We start from the raw sequence: 18,112 nt of genomic DNA on the forward strand, positions 1-18,112 counted from the left end.
AATAATAACACTCCCCTATCTTTACAATAATAACACTGTACAAGTCACTGAAAAGTCAAAACATTCCTCAGTCTGTTTTTAAGTGATTTTTGAACATTATTTTGGGATAATTTTTTATAAAGAGATTTTTAATTGCAACTCGTATTTATAAACTCAGTTATATTAGGTAATTCACAGAAAATACTTGCTTTATACTTTTTCCAAACTATAAATGCTATAGAGATTGTTTTATTGACTACAGTTTGAAAGAATAGCTGATAATGAACAAATATATTTTAAAGTAAGAGAAACAGATTTTGGAACTCCTTAAATGATTGTGATTTCAGGGTGGTGTTGTGGATTGACTCTTAATTTGCTGTCTAATTCAAGAAGCCTAATAACTGAACATGCACTTGATTATACAGCTTCTTATAGGAACACATAATTATTTTTGCTGATAAGGGAATTTAAGCTTGTAAAATCTTGTGGCTTAGGCTCATAAAAGCTGGAAGTTTTCAAAGTTCTTGGTCTGTTACTTTTTACAACATGAATGTACTAAGGCTTGGACTCATTTGATTTTAAGTTTCACTTACTGCCTTTACCCAAGCTTTATTTACTGTCTTCTATCTATAAATAGCATTTTCTCTAGGAAAGTACAATTTCCAAGGGGTATGTTAAACTTTCTGTAGTTTTAACATACTTTTAAGATACTTATCTCTACCTTTTAAAAATATCATAATAAATCTAACCTACAGTTTCAGAATGGAAAACCAGTATATTACAAATGAACAGGTTTTTTTCTGCATATGGAAGAAATTTTGGAATTGGAAAGCTAACTGGAATAAGGAGAATTTTACTAGAGAATTTGCAGATATAGGAAATGGTCTGCATATGCAAAATGATTGGGTGTTTTTTCTTCATTCCTTTTACTGTACGAAAGAGCTGCACCATTTCGTAACAGCATGTATGTTTGGAGGACTAATAAGAAACTAAACCCTGTGAGTCTTCACTTTCTTTTTATTATCCAGCTGTTGCTTTTCCATACCAGTGTTTGAGTTGGATAGGTATTTCACAGAGATGGAAAAGTTATTGTTGGTGGTAGGGAATTAAGCTTTCCCTCTGCAACAATCTACTTTTTATTCATTACACTTGGAGGAGAGAGAATTCCAGACCATAGCATACAAGATGGGTAACTTAACTCTTAGAAAAATAGGTTTGTAGTAAGTTCCTCCTGATTGCAGTACACAAAGGGTAGCCTCTGGGAGTTCCACTGACCTGAATCATAGAATCATAGACTTACCTAGGTTGGAAGAGACTTCAGGAGGTCATCTAGTGCAACCTCCTGCTCAAATCAGTCAACACTTGAGTTTGAAACAGGTTGCTTAGGGCTTTGTCCAGTCAGCTGTTGAATAACCTTCAAGGATGAAGATTCCACAGCCTTTCTGAAAAATCTCTTCTAGTGTTTAATTATCTCCATAGTGAATTTTTTCTTTGTATTTAGACAGAATCTCCTCTGTTTCAGTTTATGATCATTGTCTCTTGTTGTCCTATTGTGTACCACTGTAACAGGGCTAGGTCCACTTTCTCTGTAATCACGTCATAGGTACTGGAAAGCTATTAAGTCCCACAAACCCTTCTCTTCTTTAGACTGAACAAACCTCATTCTCTCAGAAGAATATATGTTCCAGTCTCAGCCATCTTGGTGGTAGCTCTCCACTGAACATGTTCAAGTTTATCAACATTTGTCTTGGGGCAACCAAAGCTGAATGAACTGCAGGAGGAGACAGAATATGCCTTCCAGGTGATGTGCAACAAGTGCAAAGTCAAAGGGACTGATCCTTCCCTCAAACCACTGGTTGTTGCTACAGCCCAGTACGCTGCTGGCATTCATTGCTGCCAGGCCACATGCTGATTCATGTTTAGCCTACCATTAACTAGGTTATGTGAAGCAGATCTGTAACCCAGTGTGAACCAGTGCAGGGGCTTAGTCCATCCCATGTAAAGGACTTCGCATTTGTCCTTTTTGAATTTTGTGAGGTTCTTATTGGCCCATACTTGCAACCTATGTAGGTCCCTCTGGATGTCAGCCCTACCTTTCAGTGTATTGTGCCATGCTGCACCTTCTACTCCTCCCACTTTGGTGTCATCCACAAACTCCATGAGGGTGTTATCTGTCTCCTCCAGATTAAGGTACTAAAATGAATAGGTCCTGGAACAGATGCCGTAGGAACGCTACTTGTAACAAGCTTTCAGATAGTGAACCATTAACTGTTACCCTTTCAGCCTGGTAAACTGACCAGTTCTCATCTGTCTGGTAGCCCAGCCATCTGAATTGTGATTCAATCTTGCTGAAGTTGAGGTCACAAATACCCCCTGCTTTCCCCTCATCCACAGATCTAGTCACTTCATCATAGCAGAAAAATCAAAGATGGTATTTTCATATGGAAGAGAGTGGAAGATTTTTGGTATGTGTTTCATAACGCAAGGATTATTACACACTTTGGTTTGTTAATCTAGAATGATGCTACTCTGAGTGGAAACTGTATTGGGCCTCCACTGACACTACAGGAACTACTGCAATAAGCCTAGGTGAGCTTGGCAGTCTGTAAATGTGCAATAAGACTCTTACCCCAGAGGGTTCACAGTCTAGCTTAAATAGACTGAAGACAGTGACAAAAGTGAGATTCTTCTGGTATTACATATATATATATATGTAAAATATATAGAAAAAAGTTAACAGCATTGGGAAGAATTAAAATTTTAGTCCATCGAAAGGATATCTGTTCATACCTTCTTCTCTCAACTACACTGAGCTAGGACAGCCTGAGATACTGCAGTAGGGCTGTAAAATTGTGAATTTGTCACACCCACCCCCAGTCTTCATTAGTGGGAAACCCATTTGAAAGGCATCAAGTCTTTGTAAAAAATTAGAAAAAGAGCAGAGATCCAAATCCTCTTTCTACAATTCAGATTTTTTACACCTGAAGCATTGGTCTCGTCTATACCAGCAGTACTATACATTAATTTATCAAAAGAATTCAAGACCAAGGTCTCTGCTAAATCATTTGTAAACTCCTAACTTGACAGAAAATGAGGCCTACATGTGCTCTTCATGTTGAGAAAGTGTCCAGACCTTCACCACTTAATTGTATAAATGCTGTTCAGGAAGGTTGCATTCAGAAATTAAATGCTTATCAATATAGGTACATAATTTTCTTGTATGTATTGATGCATCTCAGATTTGATTTAAAAACAAGCTACAAAGAAATGTAGCACCTAACTTGAAGTTTAGGAATGGTTATGTAAGCAAAGTGGTGAAAAAAAAGGTTTTAATGAATGGAGAGAATAAATTCTGAGAGAAGTGACACAGTGTATAGTTCCTTAAACTGTAGAAAAATACAACATAGAGTATGCCCATCTGGGAATGCTGCTGACTGGTGCTGGAAAAGCTGAATGAAGAGCTATAAATGGCAACAATTTTTAAAAAATAAAAAGTTCAATCAAAAAATTTATGCCCATAAAGTGTTACTAACCTGGTTTCTTTTTTAAATTATGTTATACTAATCTACAAATTTCTGCCTTCTACTAGTTGCTGCACATTTGATAGGTGAGATCTAGCTCTTCCATAAAACAAAGTAATAGTTTTGCTTTTATATCAGCAATGCTAAGCAATCCCTCATAGAATGCATGTAGGACTTGTTATTCTAACAGTATAGCTTTGTTATGAGTAAAATAATTCTCTTGAGAGAAAATGCTATTCAGCTGATTAAGTGCTTAAACATATTCTAGCCAGTTACAAAGCATCACTTACCATCCACAGTGAAATGTGGTTGGTAGGTTAACTAGATCAGCATCTAGAGACCAAGTGTGTAGTTCTTATCTCAGATATGAAAAATGGTTCTAGGAGACAAAAAGATAGTGCTTTTCCTTTTTTTTCCCCCTGTAAATCGTACTAAGTACTTCTACATCAATCCATGTGAGAGTTTCTTCATGAAATATGTAGTGAATTCAGATGTGCTAGCACTTTTCCGTTTCTCTCACCTGTGTAATGGGCTTTTAACGCTTTTCTTAAAATCATTTTACTGCTGAGACAGCTTCAGTTGTGGACGAAATAGCAGGAATTTTATTTTCTAAAGCATGAGCATGTTCTCTCTTCCGCGCCTCTGTGTTGCGCAACCTTCAATTCTGGGCACTGAAATATGTACAGTTTAAGACCTGTATTCTTCTTATCTATTTCTTCTTGTGATAATTTGTTCTTTCTGTAAACTGAATCAAGTATTCTGATTGTGGATGGGCTTTTCTATATTTGAGCAAATATTGATTCTCCCATCTTCCTTACTTTTCAGTAAAACCTGTGTTACAGTAAAATAAAGGTATTTGTCAGCATTTCTTTCCATTCTTACGTAGCTTCATACTATTAAGTGACCAAGCATTACTGAGACATTCTTCTTTCTAACTTTGTCAACTTTTCACATGAAAAGATACCATCTTCTATTAATGGAAATATTAGAAGTAGTACAATGAGAATGGACAAAAGTATGCTACATATGCTTTGGTAGCTGTTGTTGATTTTTTCCTGCAGCAAAGATTCTCTCCTTCTTTGAAAAAATTTTAGAAGTTTCCTATTCAGAGTTTGTTTCTGTGATGGTGCTTCCTTTTGAAACTGTCAAAATAAATATGAGAAACTTTGATTTATATAAAAATGTAAATATTTCCTTCTGATGTAGACATTATTCAGATGGTAGTTTTCAGAAGTTTCAGAAGTTTCAAGCTCAGTCTTAATATCCTGGTCACTGAGTATACTCTTGTCATGAAGTGGAGTGGTGTAGAAAAGTCACAGAGCTGCTGTGCATATCTGTAAATGACTGTTGACCAGGCTACTACCAGAGGGCAGTTAGTGCTCCGTCTTTATTTGCCTATGTGGAGGTGCTTATTTCAGAGTTGACGTGCATCCACATTAGCAGAACTGGGAAATGTTTCTTTCCCCAGGCACAAGGATTACTGGCCTGTCCACAGCCTGGGTAATCCTCGCTTTATTTGCTGTCAAATAGATGCTGGAACTTTCTCCAAGAAATAACCTGCACATATCCTATATCAGTGTCCTGAAAGAAGGGAGATTAACTTTCAGCACATAATCATTTTACTGTGCTTCCTGTCACTTGATATTGTCCTGAACACACTGTCTAAAGGCTTGTCTGTTGGAAACAGTGAGAAGGTAAATTTCAAGTAACTCCCCCCTAATTCTCTTGTGTCATTCTTGTATTCAATAATACTAGTAATGCTACCATGACATCTAGTGGATGGTAAGGGATTTGGGGCAAGATTTAAAAAGCACTTAGAAATCTAAAATGTTGAAACCAAAAGAATAAAATAAAAATCATATCAAAGAGCAAGCAAAGAAAAGAGGGTACCTGGAATGCAGTGCAGGGAGAGGTTTTGTGTCTCTTCTTTCATCTGTAGATATTTGTTTTTTCCAAAGGAGCACTGCTTTCCGCAGCTCCTGGAAACTTTCAGAAGTGACTACCACTCTCAAAACTGTGGTCTTAATGGGACTGTGCCACAACTCCTGCGAGCCTCACTCCTGTGAGAATAAGGGGAGCTTTGGGAGTTTCTGCCTAATCCAGTGTCTGTATACATCCTACCACTCGCCATTGATTTAAAAGAATCAGTACCCCTATATTCTAAGTGGGAAATCTATGCTTTAAGCAAGTCAAAAACTATTGTACATGAGCATGTGAATCATGTAATCCAAAGTCTCTGGAGCCTTCAGAGGGCCATCTATTGAGGTTGCTTCCCTCTGTTTCATGTCTATACTTCTCAATAAAGAATCTCCCTTGTTCTGGGCTCCCTGTTTTGTGCAGAGATGTGATCCTGAAGATTGGCTGGTGTATTTATTCTATCCACATTGATCACTGTAGTTTTGTCTGAAGCCTGAACATGAAAACAAATGCCTAATATTCAGCTGTACTATCTCTTCTTCTGAGCTTTTAGTTATGGTGAGCCCATTCAGCCTATACTGTGTGCTCTTCATTGTTTTACTCTTTGTTTAAAAGGTTCTGAATGTAACAGAGGAAATTCATTAAAGACCATTTACAATTAAGAGCTACTCAGCAATACAGACAAAAGCAACAGAACAAATCAGAGTTTCCAGAGTATTTTCAGTGGGATGCAGTAAGAGTACTAACAAATGTTAGCTTTGTTGCTCTGTTAAAGAAGAAATGTGTTACTGAACTTTTTCATCTCTTTTGGTTTCTTCATTTAAATTTTTTCTCTCATGATGTTGTGTTTAATTAAATTTAAAATTACATCTAGGCTGATGTTTGAAGTTACAATATCTTCATATCCAAAGAAACTCATCTATCTGATCATAAATTTCTAACTAGAATTTAATATTGTCAGTTTTTGTTTGGCAGTGTTTGAGTTAGGAGGCTGAAAGACTTTTTAATTCTACCTGTGAAGGGTTGAAAAGAAAATTAAATTCTTAGTAGGGTATGTAAATAATAATGCATGAATCAGTAAAGAGTTTAATTTGATAACTGGAGTTAAGTGTACACTTCCAAAACTAGTAAATAGAAATCTAAGCCAAATCCAACAGTAATACCATTCCCCAAATAAAATTTTAATCCTATATCTGTATATGTTTTTCCCTTAAATGTAAGATAAAGGTTCTGGTAAGAATCTAGTTTTAAAACATGAAACTTAGCCTTTTTGCTTGGGAAGATAGTTGCTCAGGTAGCTTTTGCATAGGTTCAAAACCAAGGAAAACAGTTGGATCCTGGGAGGAATGAGAGGTAATTTATTAGGTGTGCCAAGTTTGTTTGAGATTCATCAGATGATCTTGACAGATACCCCTGTGCTCCAGGAAGGATTAGCCAAGATGCGCATAAAATCCTGACAGCATTATGACAAATAAGTAAAATGAAATGAAGCTCTAGTGCCATTTCGAAAACTTTAAAAATTATCAGGAGATTCAAATGATCTTCTTTTTCCCCTGACCATTGAACCTGCAGTTTGTCAGACTAAAAATGTATAATCAAAAATGCAAACAGGTAAAAGTATGTCAAAATACCTAGGCATTTTGCCTAGCAGTTTGATAGACTCCTACAACTGGAAAAAAGAGCTCCATCTTTTCAAAGCAGTGGGATAAGTACCCCATCTTGTGATAGCCTGGACACAGCACCTTCACTGAGGAGGAAATCAGGACCAATTAGACCCCTGAGATAGTTATACATTTCAGAATGCCTTATGTATACTTCATTTTCCTCAACAGAAAACTGTTGAGTTTTGAGAGAGGGAAGGGACTCTAAATGCTGATTTTTCTTAGCAGTCAAATAGGGCAAACTTTGATGCAGCTCTTCCGTTCCTAGGATGTCACAAGCCTCAAGCCAAGTACAAAACGCTGTAGTGGGAAACAGCTGCTTTCCAAATCTCTGCAGAGTCATCGGTTGTGTAAACACTGCACAGCCAGAGACGGTATGTCTGCTGACAAATCAGTCTTTCTCTTAAAACCAAGGATGTATCTCGAGGGAGAGTTTTGGGGTGGTTGTTACTAGCTGGATAAAATGGACTTATGCCAAAGGTCCCTTCAGCTTCTTCATCAGGCATCTCAGAAGCTACTTTCTTTTACTATTACCCAATGGATGCACATAGGTTTTCTTCAGAAAAGTTAGCAGCATCTATTGGAGGCCATTCTTAAAATGAGGCAAAGACTACGTAGCAGTCTAGATCTGCTTTGATACAACAGACAAAGTTAGACCTTCCCCAGTTAGGGTCTCAGGTATTACACAAGAATTCCTGTTTGCCAGCAGTATTTTGAAAATTCAGTAAACTGTATACCAAAGTCAGATCTTGACACAACTTGACATTGAAATATCAGTGAGAAAAAGTGTTACATAACTGAAGAGATGACATGAAGACTGATGCTGAAATTCAGTGTCAAGCTTCTGTAATCTGGTTGAAAGTAATTTTTAGCCAAGAGAAACAATGAAATGAAAGAACTTCCACGCATCCAATGAGTTAATGTCCTGCAGGAAACAGTGCAACTGAATGAAAATATGAAAGTGTCAGTGGTACAGTAAATTTCCTTCTTCACAAAGATTACATCATTTGATCACCAAGTATGGCCCCTGTGGCAGTTGTGATGGGAACATGAGCAACTGTTTCTTACAGCAAGCAAACCCAAAGCTTGAATAGTTTCAAATCTCTAAATCTATGCTTTACTACTACACAGATTGGCCCAACTAAATTGAAAGCGCAGCTCTTTTAGGAGAGATGTTGAAATGGAGGTGGAAATACAAATCTTTCCCCGTGTATTGTGTGCAGGGTCTTACAGTCCTGCTGAGTAGCCCTCAATGATCGGTGGGTTCTAAAGATGCAGCAACCTCTTTGCTGTTCCTCTGGGTCAGGAGGAAGTTCTCTTGGTTACATCTGAGGCTTAGCTGTGCATATGCTGAAGGTGGAGAAGACAATACGTCTACTGAAAAATGAAAAATCAAGTAAAAGCAGGATAGCTAATACATATATACCAAATAAAGATGTGCTTTCAGAAGTTCCTATACTTCCAAGAAACAATTCATTTTTACACCCTATATCTGCAAAGCCTGATTTCAAAGAGAACTGAGCAAGGGTTTCTCATACCATAATAATGTCACAAACCAATAACTTGAATTCCAACATGTAGAAACAGTATGATAGTTAAACCCACATTCTCCTTTTTTTTTTTCCTCATCACTTCTCCCCATCAGAGAAATAGAGTAATAATTATGCCTGCATTCTTTTTTGGTTCTCATTGCTTTTTCCCCAGAACAGGGATTTTGCTATGGAAGTACTCTTGAGGAAGTCTTGAATTTTTATGGAATTTCTTAATAATATTTCAACCAGACTTACTTTAGAGTGCTCCATTCTGAATGTGTCATGTGTACTTTTAAATATGCAGCCACGTCTGATTATATTACTACATGTTTTGCTGGAATCAGCCCCCATAACAATGGACTAGCCTATATAATTCTAATTTACGATTCTATCATGTATGTATTTTAGGAAAATTATTTCCTATCTAGTAAAGGATGAAAATAATAAATTGTGGGCAGGTTTATTATTAATCCTAGTGAATACTGTTTGGTTTCAGTGATGATTCACGACTAGCTGTTTTTGAGATAAAGCTGGTTTTAATCTTTTAAAATATCTTTCAGTAATATTGTATAAGCACATGTTTTGATCAAAATCCCATGCGATAATAATTGAATACCATTAAAAATTCCTCTTAAGTATTATTTCTGTACAGGAGCATTTATTGTCCAAGTTTGTAGTGTTGTCAAAGCAAGAAATCAGTTATTCCTTTATGAGGTAAAGGTATTCCTTTATCCCTTGTTATGTTGACTGAAAATCATCTTATTTTCACACTTGATTTTCTTGATTGACTCTTAAATCATTTTTTCCAGTCTTGTTTCCAGGACTGATGTTTAGCTAGCTGTCCTATAATTAAATGCTTTTGAATAGTGACATGATACTTAGACTTCCAGATTTATAAAGTACTTATGTATTACAAGTTTTTGTTAAGACTCAATAAGCTATGTTTACTGTATATTCAACATTGTTGTGTGTCTTTTAGAACACCTAGGAATGTCAAATATATAAATTCAACTTTATTAAAAAATAATTTTGTTTTGGTCTGTGCATGGTCTTCTTTTTGCCAATAAGATTTGACCATTTAATGGTTATTTTTTTTGCACAGGATAATTACTGTTCTCATTTCACAATCAGGAAATGTGAGCTGCAGAAAGATTGCTTTGAGTGAGGTAGCCAAAGAAATCTGAGACAAATCTAAATACTGAACTTAATTGGAGAGTTTTAGTGCAGAACCTTCACCAAAAGTTCATTTTAATTCTGTCTGTTTTCTAGATCTCTGGAAAACTTTTAGATTTGGTGAAATCACATGTATTAAAATGGTTAGCCCACCTTAGTACTTTTAGTTATAAGATCAGTTTGACAGCAAAGCAAGACGAGTTTCTTTCTTAGTGAAAGAGATCTGTTATTCTGCAAGAAGTAGGGGACAACCCTCATTTTCTTAAATGGCCTTTTTAATAGGGTAGACCTCAGAATATAGCTTCCCAAAAGTATTTTTACTTGGAATTTCTTTTGAGTGAAGAACATTACTAAGCTTTCTGCTTCAGGTGTAAAATTTAAATATTTCTTAGTTGTACTACAGTGGTGCCTAAATATGTCCATCAAAATTAAATCCCAAACATAAACTGAATGTTTACTTAGCAAGAGATCATTCCTGCTCTTAACGGCTTCCCTCATAAACAAACCAGATACGTGGGAAAGGAAGCACAGAAAAAATAGGTGGATTTGTTCAGATTGACACTGTCAAAATCTGGTGTAGAAATTGGAGCTGTTAGATGCCAGTCTGTTATCTCGTCACTGGAGTATGATGTCTCCTAGTGTTACACCCTTACATACAAAATTGTTGCTTGTAACTCTCTTAGTAGAGTTAGTAATTTTAGTAAGATAATTTTGGATAGTCTACAATACTGTATTTTCATGTTGTGCCTTTCTGTAGATTCAGGAGAACAAACAATAATTTCTTCTTTTTGTGTTTTGACAAAGTGTTATCTAAAAGTTCCCAACTGTAGGCTTCCACGCTGGTGTAAAAATACCTGCTGTCTCCTGGAGAAAGCCATCTTCTTGACTGACCTGTGGCAAAAGGGGAAATTAGTCATTCTGGATTTGAAATTGCTCTTATGTCATTTCTGATGACTATTGTGTGTGTGTGCCTATCTGCACCATTCATATCTATATAAACACACAAACATTTTTTTATATATATATGAATGATGTATATGATTTGTACGATCAGTGTTTCATGTGGAACGTTTACTTGGCAATATGTTTTTTTGCTTTTCAATAGCAATCAATACTCGTATAAGTGGTACATTAAGTCATTTTTTGCTGGGGACTTTCAGGAAAAGTCTTATGTACCCATCTTGTTCTGAATTTTAAGAAAAATAAAAGTAGTATTTTAATGTAAATATGTCTTCGTTACAAACTAAATTAACTTTCTGCCCTTTAGCAGTGAAATTTGGTCTTTAATATTATGTGTTTCATATGCTTGTGATATTTCAGAGGCACAGGTGACTGTTGATTGAGTCCTTACGTAACATCTTTTCTAATAGTAATGCAAATTGCTGTACTTGATGATTTCTTCCCAAAGTTATTGGTCATAAAGGAGAAGAGAAAACAGTTGGATAATTTCAAAAGTGTTCAGCTGTGTAATATATGAGTATAGAGTAACATTATGTTGAAGAGATAATGCTATCCTGTACATTCAAAACATAGCACAGGAAAATGCATCATTCTGTTCTGTGTTCAGTAGTTTATATACTAAGTTAAAGCAACGTATTCATATTTTTTCCAGATAGTTTTCAACTTATTTTTCCCTGATCAAACTATAATTAATGTTCTATGTCTTACTCTCCCTTCCTTATCCCTTTTTCTTTTACTTAGTTGATTTCTGAATGTTTCCCTTTATTCCTGTGATCTTTTCTTCATAGCGGCACTGTCTCGGTGAAGCTTTGCATAAATCTATCAGCAATGTAAGTGATTTGCACTTACAGCTTGTAAACAGGGCATGTTTGCACTAATAAATCTGCATATCCTGTAGTACTGCTTTAGAGCTTCAGCCTATGAAGTACAATACATGGTAATATTTGAGAGGAGAACGTTTGCCGCTAGTTATCAAAAGCTTGTGCATTGCATCCATTCATCTGTGTAAATGTATATATCACTGGACATCGAACACTATGCACATGGTCATAATATAAGCAGCATTTTTGTCATTGTTAAAGCAAGCAAGCTTGTGGGCAGTGCAAATGTGTATTGCAGAGCTTTCTACAAAGCATGAGATTGATGCTGTATTGTAATTTGCAGTTTTGCAGTGCGAGTCATAATTGTAGCCAAAATATTATTTCTTTGTATTTTTTATTTTAAAAATTCTTACCAGTGTTTTTAATGTGCTGAAAACCTTGGATAAAAGCATTGAAAGTTCAGAGAACAGTGTTTAAAGCTATATTCTTTTGAATCCTCAATACAGGAGTATATAGAAGGGGATGCTCCAAAGATGCGCAAAGGAAGGCACTAATGTTTTAAAAAAACGTGCTCTTAAGGATACCAGTATATCTACTGAATAATCAAAATGATATTTAAAATTATGTACTCTTCTAAAAATAACTGTTAGATTTTTTTAATATTTTATGTACTTTCAACAACAGAAAAAATCTTATTATTAGAAGCGTAGACTAATCTGACTTGCTTGTTAGAATCATTTAATCCTCATGATCCTTTACGTTCTGTATAGTCTGCTGGTGCAAATAGGCATCTCCAGAGATTGACTGATTTCAGGCTGTGGTTTTTCAGTCACTTCAATCTGGTGGAAGTGTGAATGGCTCTTGAGAAGGGTGTTCCTGATCTCTTCCAAGATGGCTTCCAAGCCAGATGTCAGACTTCTCTTGGTCATCTCAGTTAAAATGTTTTCTGCATTTCCAAGAAAGAAGTGAAAATTGTTTTGCCCTTGGCCCGTGCTAAAAATGTTTATAAATGATATACTGAAAATTATCAGAATTTGGAGCAGGAACTTCCATGAGAGACAGATTTAACTTCAAGCCAAAAATACATTTTTTCATGTCATCTTAATAAAAATTTGCCTAAGATACCGTGGTCGACTCCATTTGAATGTTACCATGAAAGGCTTTTTAGAGTATGATGATTAAATTACCTGAGGATCTGCAGGACTGAGCAGGATTTCCCCTAGAATTGTACCTCCTGATGGCCATGGTGAACAGGACAGGGCAACGGTGAGAAGGCTGAGGGACAGAAACATGGTGAAAGGGACAGTAAGAGTGGACAGAACACCTGTCCAGTATCTCAGTGTTTCTGCCACAGGCACTCAGAGGAGGAAGAAGAGGATCTGAGCAAAAATCGTGGGATTTCCTTCATATGAGATTTTTAAGCAGTAGTTTGTGCATAGAGTTCCCACCTAGTGCAAGAATTGGACTGAATAATCTCTTAAGACTGTCCTAACTGCACATTCCTATGATACTAAAAATGGAGTTAGGAGGAAGAAAAAGAGCAAAGGAGGGGAGGAGGAGGGGGAGAGATACTAGAGTGTGGGGTGGATGGAAGAGAAGGAGTAGAGGGGCTATACCCAAGTCGCAGTAGTGGCCTCAGGGAAGCAAACAAAAAAACCCCAACAAACATGAGAATTTATGGTGGCTAAATAGGAATAGAGGTAATCTAAAGAAACATAAGAGTTACCTAGCAGCACAGAGCAAAACTAGACCTCCAGACAGGGTCTGGTTTTCATGAGGTGTAGTCTCCAGAGAAACAGGAAATAAATCATAGAATCATAGAATGATTTGGGTTGGAAGGGACCTTAAAGATCATCTAGTTCCAACCCCCCTGCCATGGGCAGGGACACCTTCCACTAGACCAGGTTGCTCAAAGCCCCGTCCAACCTGGCCTTGAACACTTACAGGGAGGGGACATCCACAGCCTCTCTGGGCAACCTGTTTCAGTGTCTCACCACCCTCACAGTAAAGAATTTCTTCCTTATATCTAACCTAAATCTATCGTCTTTCAGTTTAAAACTGTTACCCCTCGTCCTACCACTACATGCCCTGATCAAGAGTCCCTCCCCATCTTTCCTGTTGGTACCCATTAGGTGCTGAAAGGCTGCTTTAAGGTCTCTCTTGAGCCTTCTCTTCTTCAGGCAGGACAACCCCAACTCTCTCAGTCTGTCCTCATAAGGGAGGTGCTCCAGCCCCCCGATCATCTTCATGGCCTCCTCTGGACCTGCTCGAGCAGGTCCATGTCCTTCTTATGTTGAGGACCTCAGAGCTGGACACAGGACTCCAGGTGGGGTCTCACAAGAGCAGAGTAGAGGGGGAGAATCCCCTCCCTTGACCTGCTGGTCATGCTTTTTTTGATGCAGCCCAGGATACAGTTGGCTTTCTGGGCTGCAAGTGCACATTGCCAGGTCATGAGCTTCTCATTAGCCAACATCCTCAAGTCCTTCTCCCCAGGGCTGCTCTCAATCCACTCATTGCCCAGCCTGTATTTGTGCTTGGGATTGCCCTGACCCATGTGCAGGACCCTGAACTTCATGAGGTTTGCATAGGCCCACCTCTCCAGCCTGTCCAGGTCCCTCTGGATGGCATCTCCCTTCCCTCCAGCGTGTCAACCACACCACACAGCTTGGTGTTGTTGGCAAACTTGCTGGGGGTGCACTCAATCCACTGTCCATGTCTCCGACAAAGATGTTAAACAGCATTGGTCCCAACACCGACCCCTGAGGAACACCACTCGTCACTGCTCTCCGCCTAGACATCGAGCTGTTGACTGTAACTCTGAGTGTGACCATCCAGCCAATTTCTTATCCACTGAGTGGTCCATCCATCCATCCATCCATCCATCCATCCATCCATCCAATCCACATCTCTCCAGTTTAGAGACAAGGATGTCATGTGGGACAGTGTCAAATGCTTTGCACAAGTCCAGGTAGATGACATCAGTTGCTCTTCCCTTAATCCACCAACTCTGTAACCCCCTCATAGAAGGCCACCTGATTTGTCAGGCATGATTTGCCCTTAGTGAAGCCCTGTTGGCTGTCACCAATCACCTCCTTATTTTCCATGTGCCCTAGCTTAGTTTCCAGGAGGATCTGCTCCATGATCTTGCCGGGCACAGAGGTGAGACTGACTGGGCTGTAGTTGCCTGGGTCTTCCTTTTTTCCCTTTTTAAAAATGGAGGTTATGTTTCCCCTTTTCCAGGCAGCGGGAACTTCACCGGACCACCAGGACTTCTCAAATATGATGGATAGTGGCTGAGTCACTTCATCTGCCAATTCCCTCAAGACCCGTGGATGCATCCCATCAGGTCCCATGGACTTGTGCACCTTCAGGTTCCTTAGATGGTCTTAAACCTGATCATCTCCTACAGTGGGTGCTTGTTCATTCTCCCAGTTCCTGCCTCTGCCTTCTGCATCTTGGGTGAGCACTTCCTGGTGAAGACTGAGGCAAAAAAAGTCATTGAGTACCTCAGCCTTCTCCATATCCTGAGTAACCAGTTTCCTTCTGGAGAGGGCCCGTGTTTTCCCTAGTCTTTATCACCAAAGTACCTATAGAAGCTTTTCTTGTTGCTCTTCACATCCCTGGCCAGATTTAATTCTGTCAGGGCTTTGGCCTTTTTAACCTGATCCCCAGCTACTTGGACAATTTCTCCCAGGCTACCTGTCCTTGCTTCCGCCCTCTGTAGGGTTCCTTTTTGTGTTTTTTTTTTTCTTTTTATAAAGGCAAGGCTTATGAGTGAAAAGAAGGACTCAGGTAGGTAGGAGGTTACAGAAAGGTGTGGAAAGAGAAAAGGGCCCAACAGTGGATGTGGGATGAATTAGAGTAGATGGGGATGTGAGTAGATCACAGGGGACTTTAGATAAGATAGATCTATTTTTTTTTTCTGGAGAAGGAAGACAATAGCACATTGCAATACCAGATGATGATGCATAGATGAAAATGCAGAGCTGGCCAGGCTGGCAGTTGCATGGTGGAAACTAACCACATCAGTGGAGTGAGTTTCTAGGGTTGAAAAGAAAGAGTACAAAGTGTGGTTGTGTTATTGGTTTGTCTGACCAGCATGGCAGCCCTGGCCATGGTATGTTGAAGGAGATCAGCCAAAAAGTTCTGGGGCTTCTGAGGAAACTAGAACTCCGTGATACGAGAGGGAAGTTTTTGTATAGATAAGAAGGTGGTTGAAAGATAGGTATTAAATGCAGCATTACCACAGTGAAAGCAGATTATCAGTGGAGTTACATGGATGTTCAACGTATTTTCTTTTGCAGGTTGTTTATGAATAAGTAAGGTGGGAAAGTTTGCAGGTTATAAAAAGTTATTCAGGGTGGGAAGGACAAAGACTGAAGAATTATAGAATAGCTGTAAAAAGCCAAGGGACTTGGCGATAAAATGACAGATAAAATTCAGTGTAGATAAATGCGAAGTGGCACAAGGAAAGAAAAACAAATTCTAACTTCTTGTGTAAAATGATGATCCTTGCCTTGAGCTGTTACAATAGAGAGTAGGTTCAGGGACTATGATATGTAATTCCATGAAAATATCACATCAGTGCTCAGTAGGAGTCATAAAAGCAAATAAAACATTAGGAATATAGGAGAGAAACAGAGACCATAACATATAAAACCATATAAACTACTATATAAAACCAGAGTTTACTCTCATTTTAAATACCTTATGCTGCTTTGGTCTCCTAATCTTAAAAAGACATAGTAGAAAAGGTGCAGAAGTAGGAGAAATGTGATGATAGATATGAAATAGCTTTCATATAGGGAGTGACTCATTAAGCCACAACTGTTTTGTATGGAAAAGGGTGTAATAAGTGAAACGATGGAGATACACAGAAACATGAGTTGAGCAGAGTAAATGAAAAGGGAACTTCTTTTGACTCCTTTCCGTTACAAGTATTAGAGGTCATCATGTCAGTTTGGCACATCTATGTAGAACTTGCAACAGGATATTGTGGATACTAAAAGCTTTTAAGCATTCAGATAGTGGTTGTATTTAATTAATATTTCTTCCATGAATTTGCCCCCAAATACCTCTTCTGGTTTAAGAAAAATTGCTGGATGCTGGTAGACTTTGGAGTCAAGATTCCTACGTTTATTGCTTGGCCTTGTTTTCCCTGCATAACCCGGGTTGGCTATTTCTGGAGGCAGAACAGGAGATTAGACAAACCTTTGGTCTGACACGGTACAATTTGTATGTGATATTTATATTTAATGTACTTAGTAAAAGGGTTTACATGTATAGTTCCAATTACAGAATGTAGTACAGGCCTTCACTGTACTCCTTCATTTGTAGCTAATCTGTTTCAAAGGTATCTGAAGTAAAATACTGTTGATACAGTATATTTAGAGGGTAGAGTATATATGCCCAGCCACAAACACCTGATGAGTTTGAAATGCAACGAGCCATGCTTATTTCATTCAAATTAATTTGCTTGTTTCATTTAAGTGCTAATTTTCCTTTAAGTGTGGCTTTTTTCTTTCAAATCTGCTTAAGCTGTGTCCTTCTGAAAAAAAAACAACACATGTTCGACAGTACTGTTCATGCTGCAAGTTGTCCTTCGTATGCTGCTATTAATTTTTTGTTAAGTGGTGGGTTTTAATGTTCTGTAAATGAATAAATTGATGTGCAATGTCGTTATTGATTTATCATAATTTTAATATATGCTGAATCAAATGACACTATCGGACTTTCATTTATAGTTAAATTTTATGTAACGCTCTGAGGCTTGAAAAGTATCTTTATTGATTCAAATTCTTTGTTACATAGCAATTTTATTTTTCCTTCGAGTCACTGTAGCAAAATTCTCTTTCGGTTAAATCTGTTTTCCAGAATTGGAGGGTATCTCTCTTGTGTTTTGCTATAAAGGGAATACAGATTTCGTATTTTCGGTTTGAAAAGATGCTAGCTGATGTGAAGAACAAAGTATATCATTATTATAAAAAGAAAATGGGACTTTTCAAGGAGTACTGTGTACTCTAATGTATTAAAATGCTCTTTGGGTGAAAAACGTCATTTGTAAAATCAAGTATTTCTAAAAAAAATTAGTATTTGTGACTCAGATTGCTTAGATCTTAGATCTTGAAAGCCAGCAGAAAAATCACTCATAGTATTACTGAACTAACAAAAATAAGTGTGTGTGGGGAACCCATCAAGTGTGACATTTTATTTGTGATGTAGAGTGGTATGCTACCATTTCTTTTTAAATGAGAAAACTACCAGTAAGATTGGACCATATCATATCAAAAGATACAAAAAAATCAATCAATCTAGATGTTACAGGCTATCCTCCTGTATCAACTGCAGGATTTTCCTTACAGAATTGACGTGATGTTCCCCTGAAGTATAGTTTATGTTAAAGGTCAAGCGTTTGATTTCAGACCTTGATAGTGTCATTTTTATTGACTTTTCTACAAAACCTAGAAGTGAATTTTGATTATTTGGCCGTGACAAATTGTTATAGGTGGTGCAGTAGTATGAACTGATAGATGCGAGAACCCTTACAA

The 18,112-nt window shown here is 37.7% G+C and overlaps 1 protein-coding gene across 11 annotated transcripts in view; it reads left to right on the forward strand.

Annotated features, from left to right (window-relative positions):
* FAM184A (family with sequence similarity 184 member A) overlaps positions 1-18,112 on the forward strand; it is a 77,643-nt gene that overhangs the window by 43,016 nt on the left and 16,515 nt on the right. For 7 of the 11 annotated variants that reach the window (XM_074819239.1, XM_074819241.1, XM_074819246.1 and 4 more), the window contains exon 10: positions 11,532-11,573. The exons of the other annotated variants lie outside the window; for them this stretch is intronic. In XM_074819239.1, coding sequence (XP_074675340.1) covers positions 11,532-11,573 — 42 coding nt within the window. The remainder of the gene's footprint in view (positions 1-11,531; positions 11,574-18,112) is intronic. 11 annotated transcript variants of the gene reach the window in all.

This window comes from Strix aluco, chromosome 3 (genome assembly GCF_031877795.1).
Source record: "Strix aluco isolate bStrAlu1 chromosome 3, bStrAlu1.hap1, whole genome shotgun sequence".
Classification (NCBI taxonomy): Eukaryota; Metazoa; Chordata; class Aves; order Strigiformes; family Strigidae; genus Strix; species Strix aluco.